The sequence below is a fragment of the Clinocottus analis genome, unplaced genomic scaffold (genome assembly GCF_023055335.1).
Source record: "Clinocottus analis isolate CAN_PGR_092001 unplaced genomic scaffold, fCliAna1.0.p SCAF_3, whole genome shotgun sequence".
Taxonomy (NCBI): Eukaryota; Metazoa; Chordata; class Actinopteri; order Perciformes; family Cottidae; genus Clinocottus; species Clinocottus analis.
The window spans coordinates 19,789,683-19,806,295 of NW_027176042.1; the positions used below are offsets into that span (position 1 = coordinate 19,789,683).

The 16,613-nt window shown below is 45.2% G+C and overlaps 2 protein-coding genes across 7 annotated transcripts in view; one reads left to right on the forward strand and one right to left on the reverse strand.

Moving 5' to 3' along the window:
* The window catches only part of slc12a5a (solute carrier family 12 member 5a), a 145,243-nt gene that overhangs the window by 121,536 nt on the left and 7,094 nt on the right, over positions 1-16,613 (forward strand). For 3 of the 6 annotated variants that reach the window (XM_068594992.1, XM_068594996.1, XM_068594998.1), the window contains exons 5-25: positions 274-328; positions 1,510-1,640; positions 4,950-5,197; positions 6,020-6,231; positions 7,325-7,492; positions 7,594-7,692; positions 9,009-9,066; positions 9,181-9,355; positions 9,441-9,559; positions 10,151-10,249; positions 10,332-10,451; positions 11,397-11,501; positions 11,793-11,961; positions 12,258-12,453; positions 12,817-12,986; positions 13,372-13,503; positions 13,989-14,096; positions 14,517-14,642; positions 15,242-15,474; positions 15,729-15,743; positions 15,964-16,097. In XM_068594992.1, coding sequence (XP_068451093.1) covers positions 274-328; positions 1,510-1,640; positions 4,950-5,197; positions 6,020-6,231; positions 7,325-7,492; positions 7,594-7,692; positions 9,009-9,066; positions 9,181-9,355; positions 9,441-9,559; positions 10,151-10,249; positions 10,332-10,451; positions 11,397-11,501; positions 11,793-11,961; positions 12,258-12,453; positions 12,817-12,986; positions 13,372-13,503; positions 13,989-14,096; positions 14,517-14,642; positions 15,242-15,474; positions 15,729-15,743; positions 15,964-16,097 — 2,872 coding nt within the window. The remainder of the gene's footprint in view (positions 1-273; positions 329-1,509; positions 1,641-4,949; positions 5,198-6,019; positions 6,232-7,324; positions 7,493-7,593; positions 7,693-9,008; positions 9,067-9,180; positions 9,356-9,440; positions 9,560-10,150; positions 10,250-10,331; positions 10,452-11,396; positions 11,502-11,792; positions 11,962-12,257; positions 12,454-12,816; positions 12,987-13,371; positions 13,504-13,988; positions 14,097-14,516; positions 14,643-15,241; positions 15,475-15,728; positions 15,744-15,963; positions 16,098-16,613) is intronic. The other 3 variants (XM_068594994.1, XM_068594993.1, XM_068594995.1) reach the window with 3 other exon arrangements.
* The window catches only part of tspan2a (tetraspanin 2a), a 356,749-nt gene that overhangs the window by 20,651 nt on the left and 319,485 nt on the right, over positions 1-16,613 (reverse strand). The gene's annotated exons all lie outside the window — the stretch shown is intronic.

The following is a 16,613-nucleotide window of genomic DNA, read 5'->3' on the forward strand; positions in this document are numbered from 1 at the left end:
TTACTAAGGATGGTCAAATGCAGAGAATAATCCCCCCACTGTGGGATTAATAAAGGATTCTTAAAAAAAAAAATTAAGAATCTGCATCTCCCCCTGCGCCCCACCTGTAATACCTCCACGCCCCACTAGAGGGTCGCGCCCCACAGTTTGAGAACCACTGCTTTAATGACATGAGGAACTCTTCGTATCCACAGACTCTGCAGAATGTTCTAAATATGATTTAATGTTCTTCTTTCTGCTCCTCTGTCATCCCCCCCCTCCCTTTCTGTGCAGACCATGCTGACTGCCATCTCGATGAGTGCCATCGCTACCAATGGAGTAGTGCCAGGTGGGTGAGCAGACGCTGGCACCACACAGTCATCACTGTTTGAGTCTGTCCGCTTCTAAAATTCTCTTTTCGCTGATTGCTTTTGGCACATTGCGCCCGGCGCAGCTTGATATCCCCAGAAACATTAAAAGCTTCAGTCTGGGGTCTCGTGCACTTTAACTTGTCGCCACACAGCGAAATCTACACAAAATAAAACGTCAGCCAAAAGCTTGAAACCAAAAGTATGTATTTGTATCTGCATGCAGACACATTATGCAGGACGAGTATATTTTATAATGCGAGTTTACTTCGTAATGATGGCCTGCGTCTTACCAGTCGGAGTGCATGCAGCAGGGGTCAGAGCAAATTGCAGGCTTGTGGAAAAGTGTGAACTGTTTACCAATTATAACTGTCTCTGTTATAACTGGTACCAGCCTTTATGCTGCGGCAAAGTGCTGATTAATGTCTATTTATTTATGCCTGGTTTATTTATTTGCACGCTGTTCGGAAATAGAAGCACTATGTTAAAAACGCAGAAATATAAAAGATTAGTCACTGAAATGGCAGAAGCAGAATTACGACTATTTGAAAGCAATATGACGCAAGCAAAGCTTTACAATTACACAAAAGCGAAGTCTTCAAAAGATATAACCAATTCCTGGTGTGGCAATCAATTAATAACAAATCAAAATTGCAAACATCTATTTCTTATTGCTTCGCATACTTGGCAATTTCCTATTTTTCGTTCTTGTGAATGTAATACTCTGGGTTGAGTACTGTCCGGGACATCGCTGGAGGCCCAGCTCGTATTACTGGAGGGAAGGGAGGCTCTAGAAAATTAGAACCAGTCCTGAGTGCAGCAGACGGTCAGTCCCCACTTCCTCTAATGGGGGACTAAGGGACTCTGGTGCTCGGGTTCACGACCACTTTTGTTCACTGGGACTGCCAAAATCAACACACAATTAAAGTCCCTTGTAGTAGCTTTTGACATTACTTTCTTGACTTTGTACAAAAATATTTCACAAATACATGCGTAAATGGTAAATAAATGTTATGAATTGTTGTTTATTCAAATATTGGCCTGTTGTCACCGATAGCCGATCCAGCTTTTTCAGTCACAATCGAACATCTCTATTTATTGCATTTCATTCATTCCATAAAAAAAAACCCATCCATGTTAACATTGTTGTGTATTTGTGCAGCTGGAGGCGCCTACTACATGATATCCCGTTCGCTGGGCCCTGAGTTTGGGGGAGCGGTGGGGATCTGTTTCTATCTGGGGACCACCTTCGCTGGAGCCATGTACATCCTGGGGGCCATTGAGCTCCTCCTGGTGAGAAACATCCTCTCTCTTATTGTGTTACATCACCAGGGCGTCTGCTTTATCATTTCAATTGTTTGAGGGTTACATTTTTGTTCCAGCTACAATATTTACGGCGTGAGTTTTTTTTGGGGGGCGAGAGGTGAGAGACAACAGTTGAGATGTCTCTTGAAAGAGTGTCTTTGAGTCGTACCTTCTTCACAAATGTTCAATGAGGCATTGTAGATAAAAGGTGGTTTCAAGTTTCATGCTCTTTATTATCATATGCACACAACAGCTACAGAGAAACTGTCGGCGAAGAGAATCTTGGATCTCTGGCTCTGCTCAACAGAAAGCAAAAGGAGAATCTAAGAAATAAAATAGTGTTGAAAGTTAAAGTTAACATTAAAGCGTAAAACATGAATCAAAGAAATATAAAAGTAGACGGTGTCACGAATCTTTGATTTATCCCGAATTCTGGTTAATCATCTCAAAAACAGCCACCATGTTTTCTCAGACCAGAAATTAGAAGCAAAGACCACCGACGGCCCAGTGAGTGGGTTAGAAAGTAGAAAGTAAGCTTTATTTGTACAGCGCCTTTCACAGACCAGGGTCAGAAAGTGCTTTACGAATACAACAAAACAATACACAGTTAAGAAGTGCATATACATTTCAAATTAAAAATGGTTAATGTTGACGTGAGTAAAGGAGAACGTCTCTTTTGTGCAACCGACTCGAAGCGACATCCATTTTAAGTCAACTCATGCACAGTATTGCAAGAGCGCAATTAATGAAAGGCAAAATAATGGGGTAGCTTTGCGAGGTTATTGGAGGATGACCCCCTCAAATCACAGCTTTTCCCTCCCAGCAGTGAACTCCTACCTTGTCCTGGTGATAACACTCCCCAAAGCCACTCTCAAGAGAAAGGTGATGTCATTGAGCATCAAGTTCAGAAGTGTCACGATCGAATATGAACCCTCAGATTCAATTATGTTGCTAATACATTAAAACAATTTGGTTCCATGTTGCTCCAGCGCAAAACCGCCGCCAATATTGGAAATGGTTCAATTATGTGAGGCAAGGAGCCAAACACAACCAGCAGCAAAGAGGCACTCAAAAAACAATCACTGACGTCTACTGAGAATATGGGCCCACTTTCTTTTTTTCAAAGGAGGTGAAGCCTTTTCCGACCATCAGACTGAATGACCGTTTTCGTTTTCCGTTCTACTTTTCAATCTGGCATTGTGCTCGTGTTGGCCGCCGTCGGACTGATATGTCGATCTTGATGATGTGTTTTTTTCAGTCAGACATCCAATTTCTTGTCCAGTTAGATGAGAAGATTAAGACCCATCTCGTGTCCGTGCGTTCAGTGTGAAGCTACTAACAGCCAGCTGCTAGTCAGACATGGGTTAAAGATAAATATATCACTTGTTAAAATGAGCTTTAGACATCTGTTTCTTCCTATTTCCTGTCTTTATGCGAAGCTAAGCTAACCAGTAAGACTTGATGTTAAAGCAACTAAGCGCATTTACCAAAATGTCAAGCTTTTCCTGCAACTTCTTGTCACTTTGACCAAAAACTATTTCAAAATATACAATTAGCATCTTTAAAACGACAACTATATTTGAACAACTGACACAAATACAGGATTAGAACTTGGAAAATGTATTTTTTTTGTTTTGGTTTCTCTGTGTATTTGAAAGGTTTTCATCGAAGTCTAAATAATGTAATCCAGTAATGGTTTTGATATCACTGTCCGCTTGGCAGCAGAATGCAGTGTGGACAGGTGACACGTCAGTGCAGTGCAAAAATAATGGAGTATTGGCACAAAAAAAAAGTTCTCTCAATAAAAACCCCAATAAAAATGACAGCTCGCGCTGCATCCCGGTGTGCCACATGCCTTTGAGAACATAGCGCTCTCCTTCAGTTTATCTTCCTCCTCAAAGCGCTTTGAAGCTATTTTTTTTCTCAAGCTGAGTGTTCTTCAACGTGAATTCTGATCAGTTGACGAAATGCAGGAATCTTTCATCTCGATCTTCCTCCTCCTTCTCCTCCCCCTCCACCTCTTCCTCCTCCTCCTTCTCCTCCTCCTCTGCCTTTTCTTCAACACTCCTTCCACTGCAGTCCTCCTCTGTTGGGTAATTATGCAAATACTGCATTAGCGAGCGATCAAGACACTGGCGGAGTAACAAGACAATTCCTTGAAACAGCGCTCATCACTTTGGTCCACTGTTATCAAGCTACCAGAGAGTGTGTGTGTGTTTTTTTTTTTTTTTTTGTATTCTTCCATTATTCTCCTTCTGGATGCCTCTAATGGATATGCAGAGTTTGATCATGCCCGGGGGTTAATTCTGTCTTCTGGGTCAAAGCTGGCTTAGTTTCCATTGTAAAATAACAATCCCTGCAGAATTGTAAGGAGCGGATCTGGAGAGGGCTGATTTGAATACGTTTCATCCTTCCACCCAAGCCAAGAACACAAACTGATGCTGCTATTTTGGGAAGCACGAACAGTTCACAGCGAAGCAGGAGATTTGTTTGCCTAGTGATAATGCCGTTCTTAGCACCAGATCACTTGCTCCAGCCAAATGACCAAAATGAACCGCGACTCCCTGCTTGTTCTTCCCGATTTGATTTCCTCTTCATGGTGATTCAACTGTTTTGGGTGGAAACCAAATGATTACTTGAAGAAAGAGAAAAAAAAAGAGAAAAAAAGAGACATTCCCATGGTTATGTAACGGCTTCGGCATGAATCATCTGAAGCTGATGACAGATACTGACGGGCTAATTAGGGGTTTACCGTTTTCATATATGATGGGACTATTCTTGGATTAACCCGTAGTAAAAGTGTAATAAAAGGCAGTTCATTTTGAATATTAATACCACGCTTGAGTTCTTTAATTAAGCTGAATTAAAATAGCGGAGCAGTTTTATGCTTCGAGCTCCAGCGGTGGACAGTTAATGTGAGCGTCACGTGTTTTCACACTTCACAGAGTTGTCCTCCTCGCTCACCTCACGCTGCTCTCGCCTCTCTTTTAATATGTTTTGTCTATCTTATTTTTTATTTATTTTTACCCACGGTGAAATTCATTAGATTCGGCAGTAAACAGTGAACTAGAGGAGCAGGCTTGTGACCTGATATCTGCCAGTTTAAATCCCCAGACAAGGCTGGTGGAAAAGTGAGGAGGGAGAGTGGATGAGTAACACTCCCTGAGCAGCAACCACCATGATGCCCTTGAGCAACAATGAGATTGTATTGAACTTTTATGAGAAGATTGCATGTGTGATATCTCTGGATATATAATTACAGGGGGAAAACAATAACATCCTTACCTTCTGTTACAGATCTACATATGTCCCAAGGCGGCCATCTTTCCCCTGGAGGGCCTGGAGGGCCCCGAGGCAGAGGCCGCCCTGCTGAACAACATGCGCGTGTACGGGACCCTCCTCTTGACCTCCATGGCCACGGTGGTGTTTGTCGGCGTGAAGTACGTCAACAAGCTGGCCCTGGTGTTTCTGGCCTGCGTCATTCTCTCCATCCTGGCCGTCTACGCCGGCGTCGTCATGACCGGCATCGACGCTCCGGATTTCCCGTAAGCGGCGACGACGATTTTAAAGCTCCGACATGAACAAAGTCTTTGTTTTGCTTTGGTTGATGTACTCCACTTATACACGTTTCTGTTCCTGCAGACTTATTTCCCCGGTGTGCCAATAACACTACAGTTAGTGCTGACCAGACTTGTTGGTTAAGTTGGAGCTACACACTGACGTATAGTTGTTAAGGAGCTGACGAATCAGTTCCATGTAACCGAGACCAGTGTTTTTCCACCTTTTTTTTTTTTTCTACAATAAAAAAATCCAACAACCAAAAATGTTACAAACTGTCACATTGTAGCATAATTCAACATTACTATGCCAGCCACTATATTGCAGGCTCAGACGCTCAACAATTTAAAATGATTTGCAGCAACCAAATAATGTTTTTTGGGACCAATTAAATGAAATTGGACATTTTCCTCCGGCACACCGGTGTGCCGTGACACAGTGGTTGAAACGCACTGACCTAGACGTCTACTTTTCAACCCACTTTAACACATTTTAGCTCGAAAGCCTGGATGTGGTTTGACCAGCAAAAAACAAACAACATTATTTGACTTGGCACTTTAACTTTTTGCTATCTAAATTATTTTAGTTTTGTCACAGCTGTTGAATTGAAATTGAATGGAATCCGATTAAGGCATTTTGTAACTTTAAGTATTATTATAGACCTTACAATGATAATCAGTATTATTATCTTTATTATTTGAATTGAATTTGTTGTTTACTGATGTGTTTTATTATTCCTATTATTGTTTTTATTATCATTGTAGTATACAAGACGTCATGAACTCTCTTCGTGCTTTTCCTCCCTGCAGTGTGTGCATCTTGGGCAACCGCACGTTGGTTTGGAAGTCCTTCGACGTCTGTGCCAAGACCATTGAGTCGGCCAACGGGACAGTCACCACCCAGCTGTGGAGCATGTTCTGTGACTCACCTTTCCTCAACGCTACCTGCGACAAGTACTTCGCGGCCAACAACGTGACCCGGATCCAGGGCATCCCGGGGATCACCAGTGGAATCCTAGCAGGTTAGCTTATCCCGTTTGGGTCTGGCTGTGCATCATTTTTATACAGTGAGCACACAAATACACACGTCCGTGTGCAGCACACAGGAAGTCTTTCTGTCTTGTGTCTTGGTGTGATGCTGAGTTACAAATAATGAACTTTGCATTTCCAAGAATAAGATTCTGTTGAACTGAATCAGTGTGGAACAGACGTATTACAGCAGGTTATAGCTGTGTGCTTTGTATGTCTGGCTGATTTTCTGTTGTACAAACATCTTTAGTCAAATGGGGCATTAAGAGTAATTAAGGAATAAGGAAATCATTAAGGAATCCTCTCACTGATAAATAACGGATTTACTCAACATGCTAAATTGAATTAGAATAGATTGTTTTCAATGTCTGTTATATAGAAAGAAGATATAGAACTATCTCATGGTCTGAAAGTCTTTCCAGGAAATGTGGAAAATGATGAAGTAAGGGACCCTGACTGCAGCAGCGCTTACATTCATCAGCCCTGGGCGACCGGACACCCGAGGCTACGAAAAGCCCAGAGCTAGCTTAACCTCGTTTCTCGCTATTAGTTATCACAGGGCTAACAGTAAGCCCCGTGTTCAGGATCCACGCTTGAAAATCAGAGCCCTGTTAATATGTCTATAAAAAGACGGAAGTTTCAATGTTATGACAAAAAGCCTTTGATGTCAGCTAGTCAGAGACTTTAACAACCAACTCGCTCCGCCAGTCACTTAGAAAAGAGGGTGAATACTTAGCAAATATGTATATTTGTAAATGTTTATATGTAATCTATTTTTTAGAAGACGCTGCTTTATGACTGCAATGTATGGCCTGGCTCTTAAATGTCACAGTTCAAGCACTACAGTAGGTTTAGGTGGGAGACGGCATACTTTAACTTGAATTTAAGCCTTTTGGAGCCTAGTGTTGATTGAAATCCCTCTAAAAGAACTCACTGGAATGCATTTTGTTCATCGTAAAACAAATATAGAGCATCAAAGTAATGATGTAAAAGTAGAAATAACGGACAACTGCAACATTTCAGTAATCCAGGTCCTCTTAGATTGTCTCGACTCAATCCTTCTCTCCGTCCCTCTCGTCCGTCCAGAGAACATGTTTGGGACCTACTATGAGAAAGGGGATCTGATTGCCAAAACTAACATGGAATCAGTGGAGGACCCGGACGACACTATGACCAACATGAACAACTACGTGTTGGCCGACATCGCCAGCTTCTTTACGTTGCTGGTCGGCATCTACTTCCCTTCTGTGACAGGTGAAAATCGGGATTGTTGCTATTCGGCTTCTGCCAACTCGCCCATGTTTGTATGTGTGTGAATCTCTTTGACCGCGTAAGAATCTCCATTATCTGCTCAGGGATCATGGCTGGCTCCAACCGCTCTGGAGATCTGCGTGATGCCCAGAAGTCCATCCCCATTGGAACCATCGCAGCCATCACCACCACCTCCCTTGTCTGTATCCTCTTACTACTGCCCCCTGCAGGACAGAAAGGGTCACTGCACAGAGCAATGTTATAAACAGATTTTGGTTTTCCACACAATTTATGCTGTTTAAGAAATATATTATCCCAGAGAAGACGTTACAAGTCAAATATACTCCATGGTATTTTTAATGATACACAAATCTTAATTATGACGTTGTTTGGATTATATTCTACAGTATTGTCATTGCACAGTGTACAAATACTGAGACACTGAAATGCAGTTTAGCATATAAGTGTAAAAAGCAGTTGTAGTAGAATGAGATTTATGTATAGAATATGTGCAAAATACAGAATAAATCAAATCTGGAATAAACCAAAATGAATATAAATATACTAGATATATACTGTATGGGCATGGTTACAGTAGGAATACCAGACATCTATAAGTACGAGAGGTATTCCAGCCAGATAGCCACTCAAATTGTGTTTTGAGATCAGCGATGATGCGTCAGGCACCACTGGTCCGATGTTGACAGGACTTGAAGCGACGATGCTCTGTGGTTGCGTTGCTCTGCTCCAACAAAAACACACTGATTAGCCTGCAGGGAGAGCCATAATTAAAGGTCAACATTTTTAACTGTGAAAGGTCATCACTGCCACAATACCAGTCTGATTTTGACTCGGGGTATTGCATCATGTTTCTGAAGTATGCCTGTATCGTTCACGGGAGAGGATGTTGACTCCTATTTTTCGAAAATGATGCTGACATTGCGACTAAATCAGTCCAACGTGAGCAAACACACCCGAGTTCCCCAACATGGTCCTATTTTACTGAAAATGAAATATAATTTGCTGTAAAGGTATTCCCGGTAAGCGAATGTAAAAGATGCTGGCACAGAAATGTAAAACTAAAGATTACTGAACATTAAAAAGAGACATATATGAAACATAATTTGGCCGCACTTCAACAAACAGGACTCTAACTCTGAAGCGGCCATCTTGAATGTCTTCCGTGTATCTCGGAGTAATCAGCTTGCAGTCTAAACTAATTTGATTAGAACATCTAATCGCATCAGTGGGCTGCCCATGCAATCACAAGTTAATAAAGCAGAAGGCTATTAGTTACAATGTCATTGATCTCTGCAATATTATCCTAAACAAAATCGATGGATGCCCCTTTTCAGCAAACACAGTTTATTGCTTTATCCGATTATTACGTGCATCTTCAAAGGGAAAGGTTGATGATGTAATCAAATCCCATCCATCACTCAACCGGTTTCATCAAAAAAGCACATTGATGACACCTGTGTATGAAATACTTTCACTTTCCTGATCCACAACTGTTTAGATATGTCCAGTGTGATTCTGTTTGGTGCCTGCATCGAGGGCGTGGTCCTCAGGGACAAGTAAGTCAACCCTGATGTTAGCTTAGAGAAACAACTCTTTCCACAATATGCTTAAAAAACACCTTGTTTTTGTGTGTTTTAAAATGGCAAACAACCTTTCCCCATCTTCTCAAGGTTTGGAGAGGGAGTCCACGGGAATTTGGTGATCGGCACATTAGCTTGGCCCTCACCATGGGTGATCGTGATTGGCTCCTTCTTCTCCACCTGCGGGGCGGGGCTGCAGAGTCTGACGGGAGCTCCTCGTCTCATGCAGGCCATCGCCAAGGACGGCATCGTGCCCGCCCTCCGGGTCAGTCCGCCTCCTCGTGTACACGCCGTCTTCGAAACGGCCCGCCGAGCAGACGATGAGAATGTGTCTTGTGTCGTCCCTGCAGATCTTCGGCCACGCAAAGGCCAACGGAGAACCCACGTGGTCCCTCCTGCTGACGGCTTGTATCTGTGAGATCGGCATCCTCATAGCTTCCCTGGATGCAGTCGCTCCCATCCTCTCCATGTGAGAACTGAACCCTCGAATTAACTGTAACTGAAGAACAGTGGGAGATTCCTTAACCCAGTGGTTCTCAAATGGGGGTACTAGTACCCCTGGGGGTACTTGAAGGCACCCGAGGAGTACTAGTACTACTGGGGGTACTTGAAGGCACCCCAAGGGGTAGTTGAGATTAAAAAAAATGTATATACATATTAAAAAAAAGCTTGAATTCCCCCCAAAAATGTTATTTAATACCTATTCAATAATATAAGTGTAAGTTTTTGAACTGAATTGTATATATTCTACATTAAATCATGACACTGATGGCACAGCGCTGTGTATTAAATTGTTTTTTTCAACCGAAAGTGCTTTGCACTGCCTTAAACGATGCAAATGCCAAAAAGGCTCAGGATTGAGCTGCTCACACAATGGGGCTTTTCTGCTTTATTAATACAAATAAATACCAGTGAATGTGACAGATATTAACACAACGCACCTCTGGGCTTGCGATCAGGGTGCTTACGTCACAGGACATGTGCTGTGTTTTTTAAACTGAACGTGTGTGTGTGTGTGTGTGTGTGTGTGTGTGTGTGTGTGTGTGTGTGTGTCCCGCAGGTTTTTCCTGATGTGCTACATGTTCGTGAACTTGGCCTGTGCCCTGCAGACGCTGCTGAGGACGCCGAACTGGAGACCCCGCTTCAAGTTCTACCACTGGTCCGTTCAATGCTGCTGAATTATTGTATTTGAAGTAGATTTATAAATATGTCTGTCTCACTGTCTGCGTGTGTGTCAACAGGGCTCTGTCCTTCCTGGGGATGAGCTTGTGTCTCACCCTCATGTTCATCTGCTCCTGGTACTACGCCATCGTAGCCATGGTAATTGCCGGCTCCATCTACAAGTATATCGAGTTCTCAGGGTGAGTGGACCGCAACCCCGGGGGAGATTGGATTCACTGGCTGCCTTTTTGTTTAGCTTGTGTGTGTGTGTGTGTGTGTGTTGTATTTTAAGAGTTTTCTGCTTCTAAATCCACACCGTCGACATGTTTTGTTTCAAGGTTTAAAGAGAAATGGGTGTTTGGTGTTATAGTACTTGACTTTGTTTTGTCTCCTGTCCCTCGTCTGAGAGTGCCGATGTCCTCACAAAACACGTATTATACTGTAGGAAACATGTAGATATTATGTGTTACAATTATGGGTGGATTATGAGACAACTGGCCAATGGGCAAGGACATGAGAAACGATGCAAAGTAAGTACAAATGATGAGGCTAACACATCGTTCAGTGATGTTTTGCAGGTAAAGGTTCAAACGCTATACAGCAGATGTGTCGTCTGTAATGACTCTGCACCTCTTTGTAGTTGTTTTCGGTCTATTTCCATGATGAAGCAGACCTGTCAGATGCTGCTGTTTCAGTATTTAGTTGACACTGGAGATGGAGTGGCTGTCGGACTCGTGTCTAAAGCTTCCTGCCTCAGTACAACTCCCCTGCACTATTTGTTCTACTAAACACAAGAGCACATAGGAAAGCAGCAAAGAAAGCTTAAGATTAAAATAGTGGCCTGCGCCCGCTCAGTAATCCATCCATGCTTATGATGGAGTCGTACCGAGCGATGCACACTGTGTGTTTGAAAGCGCTGTATCTCCCTGTGGTGAGTAACATCATGTTAGCTTGACATTTACCAGCGATGCCTAATCCTTAATCACACTGCATCATGTCACGCTGTCGTTTAAAAGTCGATTTGTTTCCGTGCGCTCGACCGTATCACTGTCACTTAATATATTTAGAGCGAAGCCGCTCAACTTTTGCTAATGTTTTTGATCGGGGCCGGCGGGATGTTGATTGGCGCTTTGTCTGTGTCACAGTGCGGAGAAAGAGTGGGGAGACGGGATACGAGGCCTGTCCCTGAGCGCCGCCCGCTACGCTCTCATGCGGCTGGAAGAAGGTCCGCCGCACACCAAGAACTGGAGGTATGACGCGCAGATAGTCACACGTTGTAATGTTCTAGCGTGGCTCTAATTAACATCGAAATGAACAAGCAGTCGCTCCCTGAATGTGATTCTCCTCATCAAACCTGTCAAACATTAAGAAAGTGTCCGTGAACTCATATCAACGCGTCATCCTTTCACGCTGACGAGGACTTGTACTTGTCCCACGCCGCCGTTTCTTTCCTCGCGCGTCTCCCTGATTCTTCGTTGCTCTCCCTTTTCTGCATCTTTGTGTTCCGCCTGGTGTTCTCACTTTCTCTCCCCTCTCTCCAGGCCCCAGTTGTTGACGCTAGTTAGTACGGACGCCGAGCAAAATGTGGAGCAGCCTCGTCTGCTCTCTCTCACCAACCAGCTGAAGGCCGGCAAAGGCCTGACCATTGTAGGAACGGCGCTGCAGGGAACCTTCCTGGCCAACTACGAGCAGAGCCAGCGTGCAGAGCAGGTGGGGAGCCCTGACATTCATCAAGAGCTTAAAACAGAAGCTCGTTCAAAAAGTTGTTCTTCTGTGGAAGAAAATATTCGACGCCCGAACCACCTCAGCTGACTTCTTTCGATATGTGAAAATAGAGTAAATCCCTAAATGGTTCTGTGAGAGTTCAAAGTGCAAAAGGCAGGTGTCTTGAAATACTTGATCATTTACTCTGGTTCTCGCTCTGCGAGCCTGAGGCTAACGCTAAGCTAGCCTTTCACCTGCTCTCCGACTCTCGCTGACGGTTGTCCTCCGTCTTGTCTTTCTAGTCGCTGCGTAAACTCATGGAGACCGAGAAGGTGAAGGGCTTCTGTCAAGTGACCATATCCTCGAACCTGCGCGACGCCACCTCCCACCTCCTCCAGGCCAGTGGGCTGGGGGGCCTGAAACACAACGCCGTGCTGGTGTCCTGGCCACGCAACTGGAGGCAGGGAGACGAGCACCAGGCCTGGAGGAACTTTGTTGGTGGGTCACGGGGAATTCAAATAAACTAATCACCGCATCCAAAAGCTTTGGCTCTGGCGCGGCGGAGTGGCGCACTTCTTCTTTCACGTCTGAAGCATCTCAGCGAGACAAAATCCTTCCCAGCTCCGGCTTCTGAGCCGCTTATCCAGCTATTAGCCGCTCTGCTTGAGGCTGGCGGATGAAATGAAAATCTCTCTCATAAAAAGAATAGCTGATCAATGTCAAAGCTTCCCGTTGAGGTCAAGCCAGCGACATCAACAGAAAGCCACGCAAAACAAAACCCCAAACACTCGCGAACGATCATCTCAATAACCGAAGTAGTATCGCTCACACTTTGCCTCTCCGCATGTGTGCGTCCTGCAGAGTTAGTCAGAGAAACCACCGCCGCGGACCTGGCCCTGCTCGTCCCGAAGAACATCGCCGCCTTCCCGTCCAACGGCGAGCGCTTCACCGAGGGTCACATTGACGTGTGGTGGATCGTCCACGACGGAGGCATGCTGATGCTGCTGCCCTTCCTTCTCCGACAGCACAAGGTACCGCGCCATCAGTTAGCTCTGCAAAAAGAAGACAGGACAAGTACATATTTCAAGTATAGTACAAACAAGTAAGGTAAAAAATAGTAATAAAGACTTCATTAAAAGTGTTTAGTACCGATGTATGTCGTATACCGTCATCCCGTCAGGATATTTTCTCCTTTTAAGAAGTTCAGTTTGCAGGTTTAATACTCTGAGATGCAGCTCAGAAATCGTTTCTGTCGTGTTTTGTGGCGAGGTTTCATTTTCTAACTGGAAAAGCACGATTTGCCAAATAAAATCAGATAGAAAAAGATTTACTCATGATGAAAAAAACAAACAAACACATAAAGGACTCACAGAACCATTTTGTAAAGGTGTGTCAACAATTTTTTTCGCTGCTCAGGTTTGGAGGAAGTGCAAGATGCGCATCTTCACCGTGGCCCAGTTAGACGACAACAGCATCCAGATGAAAAAAGACCTGACCACATTCCTCTATCACCTCCGTATCGACGCCATGGTGGAAGTTGTAGAAATGGTGAGTTTTATCAAGACCAGACTGACTTTTGTTTTCAATTCATGTAACCACTCATGGCAGAAAAATAAGCGCATATACAAACGCTTTAATCTCAGCGGAGCTCAGCTGGTTACGTAACCAAAGAACCCGGCGATGCCTCGAGTTTGTCCGGTTGCGCCAGTGAACACGGCTGCCCTGGAGACTGCACTGGTGCGAGGTTCAGCATGAAAGAGCGTGTGGAGGGATCGGTGGGCCTCAAATTAAAGTGCGAGTCGGATGGCCAACGGGGGTCTGCAAACGGGTGCTTGGTACGATGCATCCCGTCTCGCTCGTCCTCTAGAAAAGTCGAGCTTTCCACCCAATAAAAGCCTTACGTTTTAAAAGCGCATCTCATCCAGGGTCCAGCAGGGACAGAGACAACTGCTGGTAAACCCCCATGAAAAGCACAAAACAGAACAAAGGAAAAGTGAAAGAAGAACTGACCCCTCCCTTTTCTTTCCTCTCAGCATGACAGTGACATCTCAGCCTACACCTACGAGAAGACCCTGGTGATGGAACAACGGTCGCAGATGCTGAAACAGATCAACCTGTCCAAGACCGAGCGCGAGCGAGAGGTAGGAAGGCTTTGCGTTGTTTTGAAAACGCTCTCGAAGACGCACACGTGACCTTGACGAGGCTCGACGGGCCCGACTGGGCACGGCTGGCATGACTTTGACTTGTTGTGACGCGTAAAGCCCTCCGGACGAAAGCGCGTCCACGGTTAAACCGGAGCAGTGGGACACCATATTTCCCCCCTCCGTCTGCGACGGCTCCGCTTCCGTGAATCGCAGCATGTTGCCGCCTCGACAGCTGCGGGAAATAAAAGATATTGATCTCGGTGTTCGGCTATTATTAGCTCCCCCAAGTCCTTTGTGGAACTTTTTTGTCGGTCATCGCGGAGATATATAAAGTAAACACATGTGAAAACACATTAAAAGAACCTCTCTTCATTTAAAAGAGCCTCCTCTCATATCTCTCCGTCCGTGTCTTCACAGATCCAGAGCATCACCGATTCCTCCCGCGGGTCGATCCGCCGCAAGAACCCGGCCGCCGTGACCACCCAGCTGAGCGTGACCGAGGAGCCGCCCGCCGCCAGCAACGAGGAGAAGCCCGAGGAAGAGGTAGAGCGCGGCCGGCCTCAGCTTGAACGTTTTGGGCTCACGTGTCGGGGATTTAACCCGGAACGAGCAAAGAAGGGAACAAAGTAGCGGATTGAGCGACGAGATTAGACCAGGCGCTCTGGGATGTCGCCGCGAACAACATAGACGAGCAAATCACAAAGGAAAGGAAAACTATGAATAGAAGTTGTCATATACGTCTTTATATGATTTAAAGGAACAGGTAGACATGTTGAGAGATGAGCAGAAGGGATGGGACAGTCGTAGAAGGTACATTCAGGCGTGATTGTTGAACTTACTGCGTCTTCTATTCGACAAGTTACTTTGAAGGTGACGTGAGATAGATTCACTTCAATCTGGCCGGTCAGCCCGTGTCATTCCAAAAGAAACGTCATGAAATGCTGACCGATCAATGTGCGGCTCCTTAATCTCACTTCTCTTCCTCTCCCTCTCTCAAACACTGTGGCTCTCTGTGACTTCGATGTGCATTCCTACATTTCCACGTCAACCCGTGACTCTTTCAACCTCCCCCCTCCCCCCCCACCGTAACGTATACGTGTGAATCCAACGTCCCCCGTCCTCGACTCCCTCTCGTCTCATAGTCAAAGTCGGCCTCTTCCCCTGTGCCCCCCCCCGCGCAGGTCCAGCTCATCCACGACAACACCACCCCGGCCAGCCCCGAAACCCCGGCCACCCTGCTGACCCCCACCGAGGGGGTGCAGAGCCCCGGGGAGCAGGTCCAGATGACCTGGACCGAGAAGTGCGACGGCGAGCCGGCCAAGCCGCCCGGCGCGGCCACGCCGGAGGGCATCAAAGACTTATTCAACATGAAGCCGTGAGTGCTTTTGAAATGCTCGTTGAACCTTTTACCTGTTGTGCGCGGAGGTGAATCGCCTTCTTGCTCCTGACACAAAAAAAAACAACCCGGAGTCTTTTTGTTTCTGTACTACGTAGCACCGAAGAGGTCCACCCGAGTGCTACGAAAGGATTTATACGGGGTTTTGGAATAGGAACACTAAAAAAAAAACAATAATAACATCCACAGCTTGGTAGTGATGCTTGTGTGTTTTTCTTCCTGCCATGCTGCAGCGAGTGGGAGAACCTGTGAGTACAGAAGTCCTTATGAACCTCATTCAGCCTCATTCGCATCTCACACGGGACCGGTGTCGGCCACACGAGCAGATGTGGAGTGAATACTTGCGTGTGAATGAGCATCCGTCACCTCGACCGGCTTAGTGTCTCAAAAAGGAAACAAAAAAAACAAACAAAACAGAAGCGCTGTAACATGTTGACATGTTGACCTCGCCGCCTTGTCTCCACTCAGGAACCAGTCCAACGTGCGGCGTATGCACACAGCGCTCCGGCTGAACGAGGTCATCATCAAAAAGTCCTCGGAGGCCAAGCTGGTCCTGCTCAACATGCCCGGGCCGCCCAAGAACCGGACAGGTGACGAGAACTGTATCCTTCAGCGGGACAGAAGTAGGTTTAGAGGCCGAAGCGGTAAAGCTTCAACTCCGTGGAGTCGCTCGTCTCCTGGCTGTTTGTGTCCCATTTTCATTTATATACATATATATCAGGTACGACTGATTCGTCTCCACTTTTAGTCGTGTTGTTTTCGTACAGTCGCACAACCGCGTTTCTTTTGTTTGCGGGTTCGTTAGTAAGTTGACACACAGCTGGTGTGAAAAACACAAACTTTAAGTGGCTCTCTATAGACACAAAATCAATTTAAGCCTCGAGGCACTTTCCTGCTCCTGGAAAGAAAAAAATTACATTTTGGATTTTGAGCAATAAACGGGAAGTTAATTGACTTGGCACGGGGATTTGTTATCACAAAATGTGTGCGAGATGGCAAAGAGGCAAATGACTAATTGGGATTTATAAGCAGACGGTGCCCATCGCGAGCAGGAGATGGAACTTTTGAGCAATATTTGCAGGTAATACTTTAGTTTGATTCTTTTTAATTACTGTTTC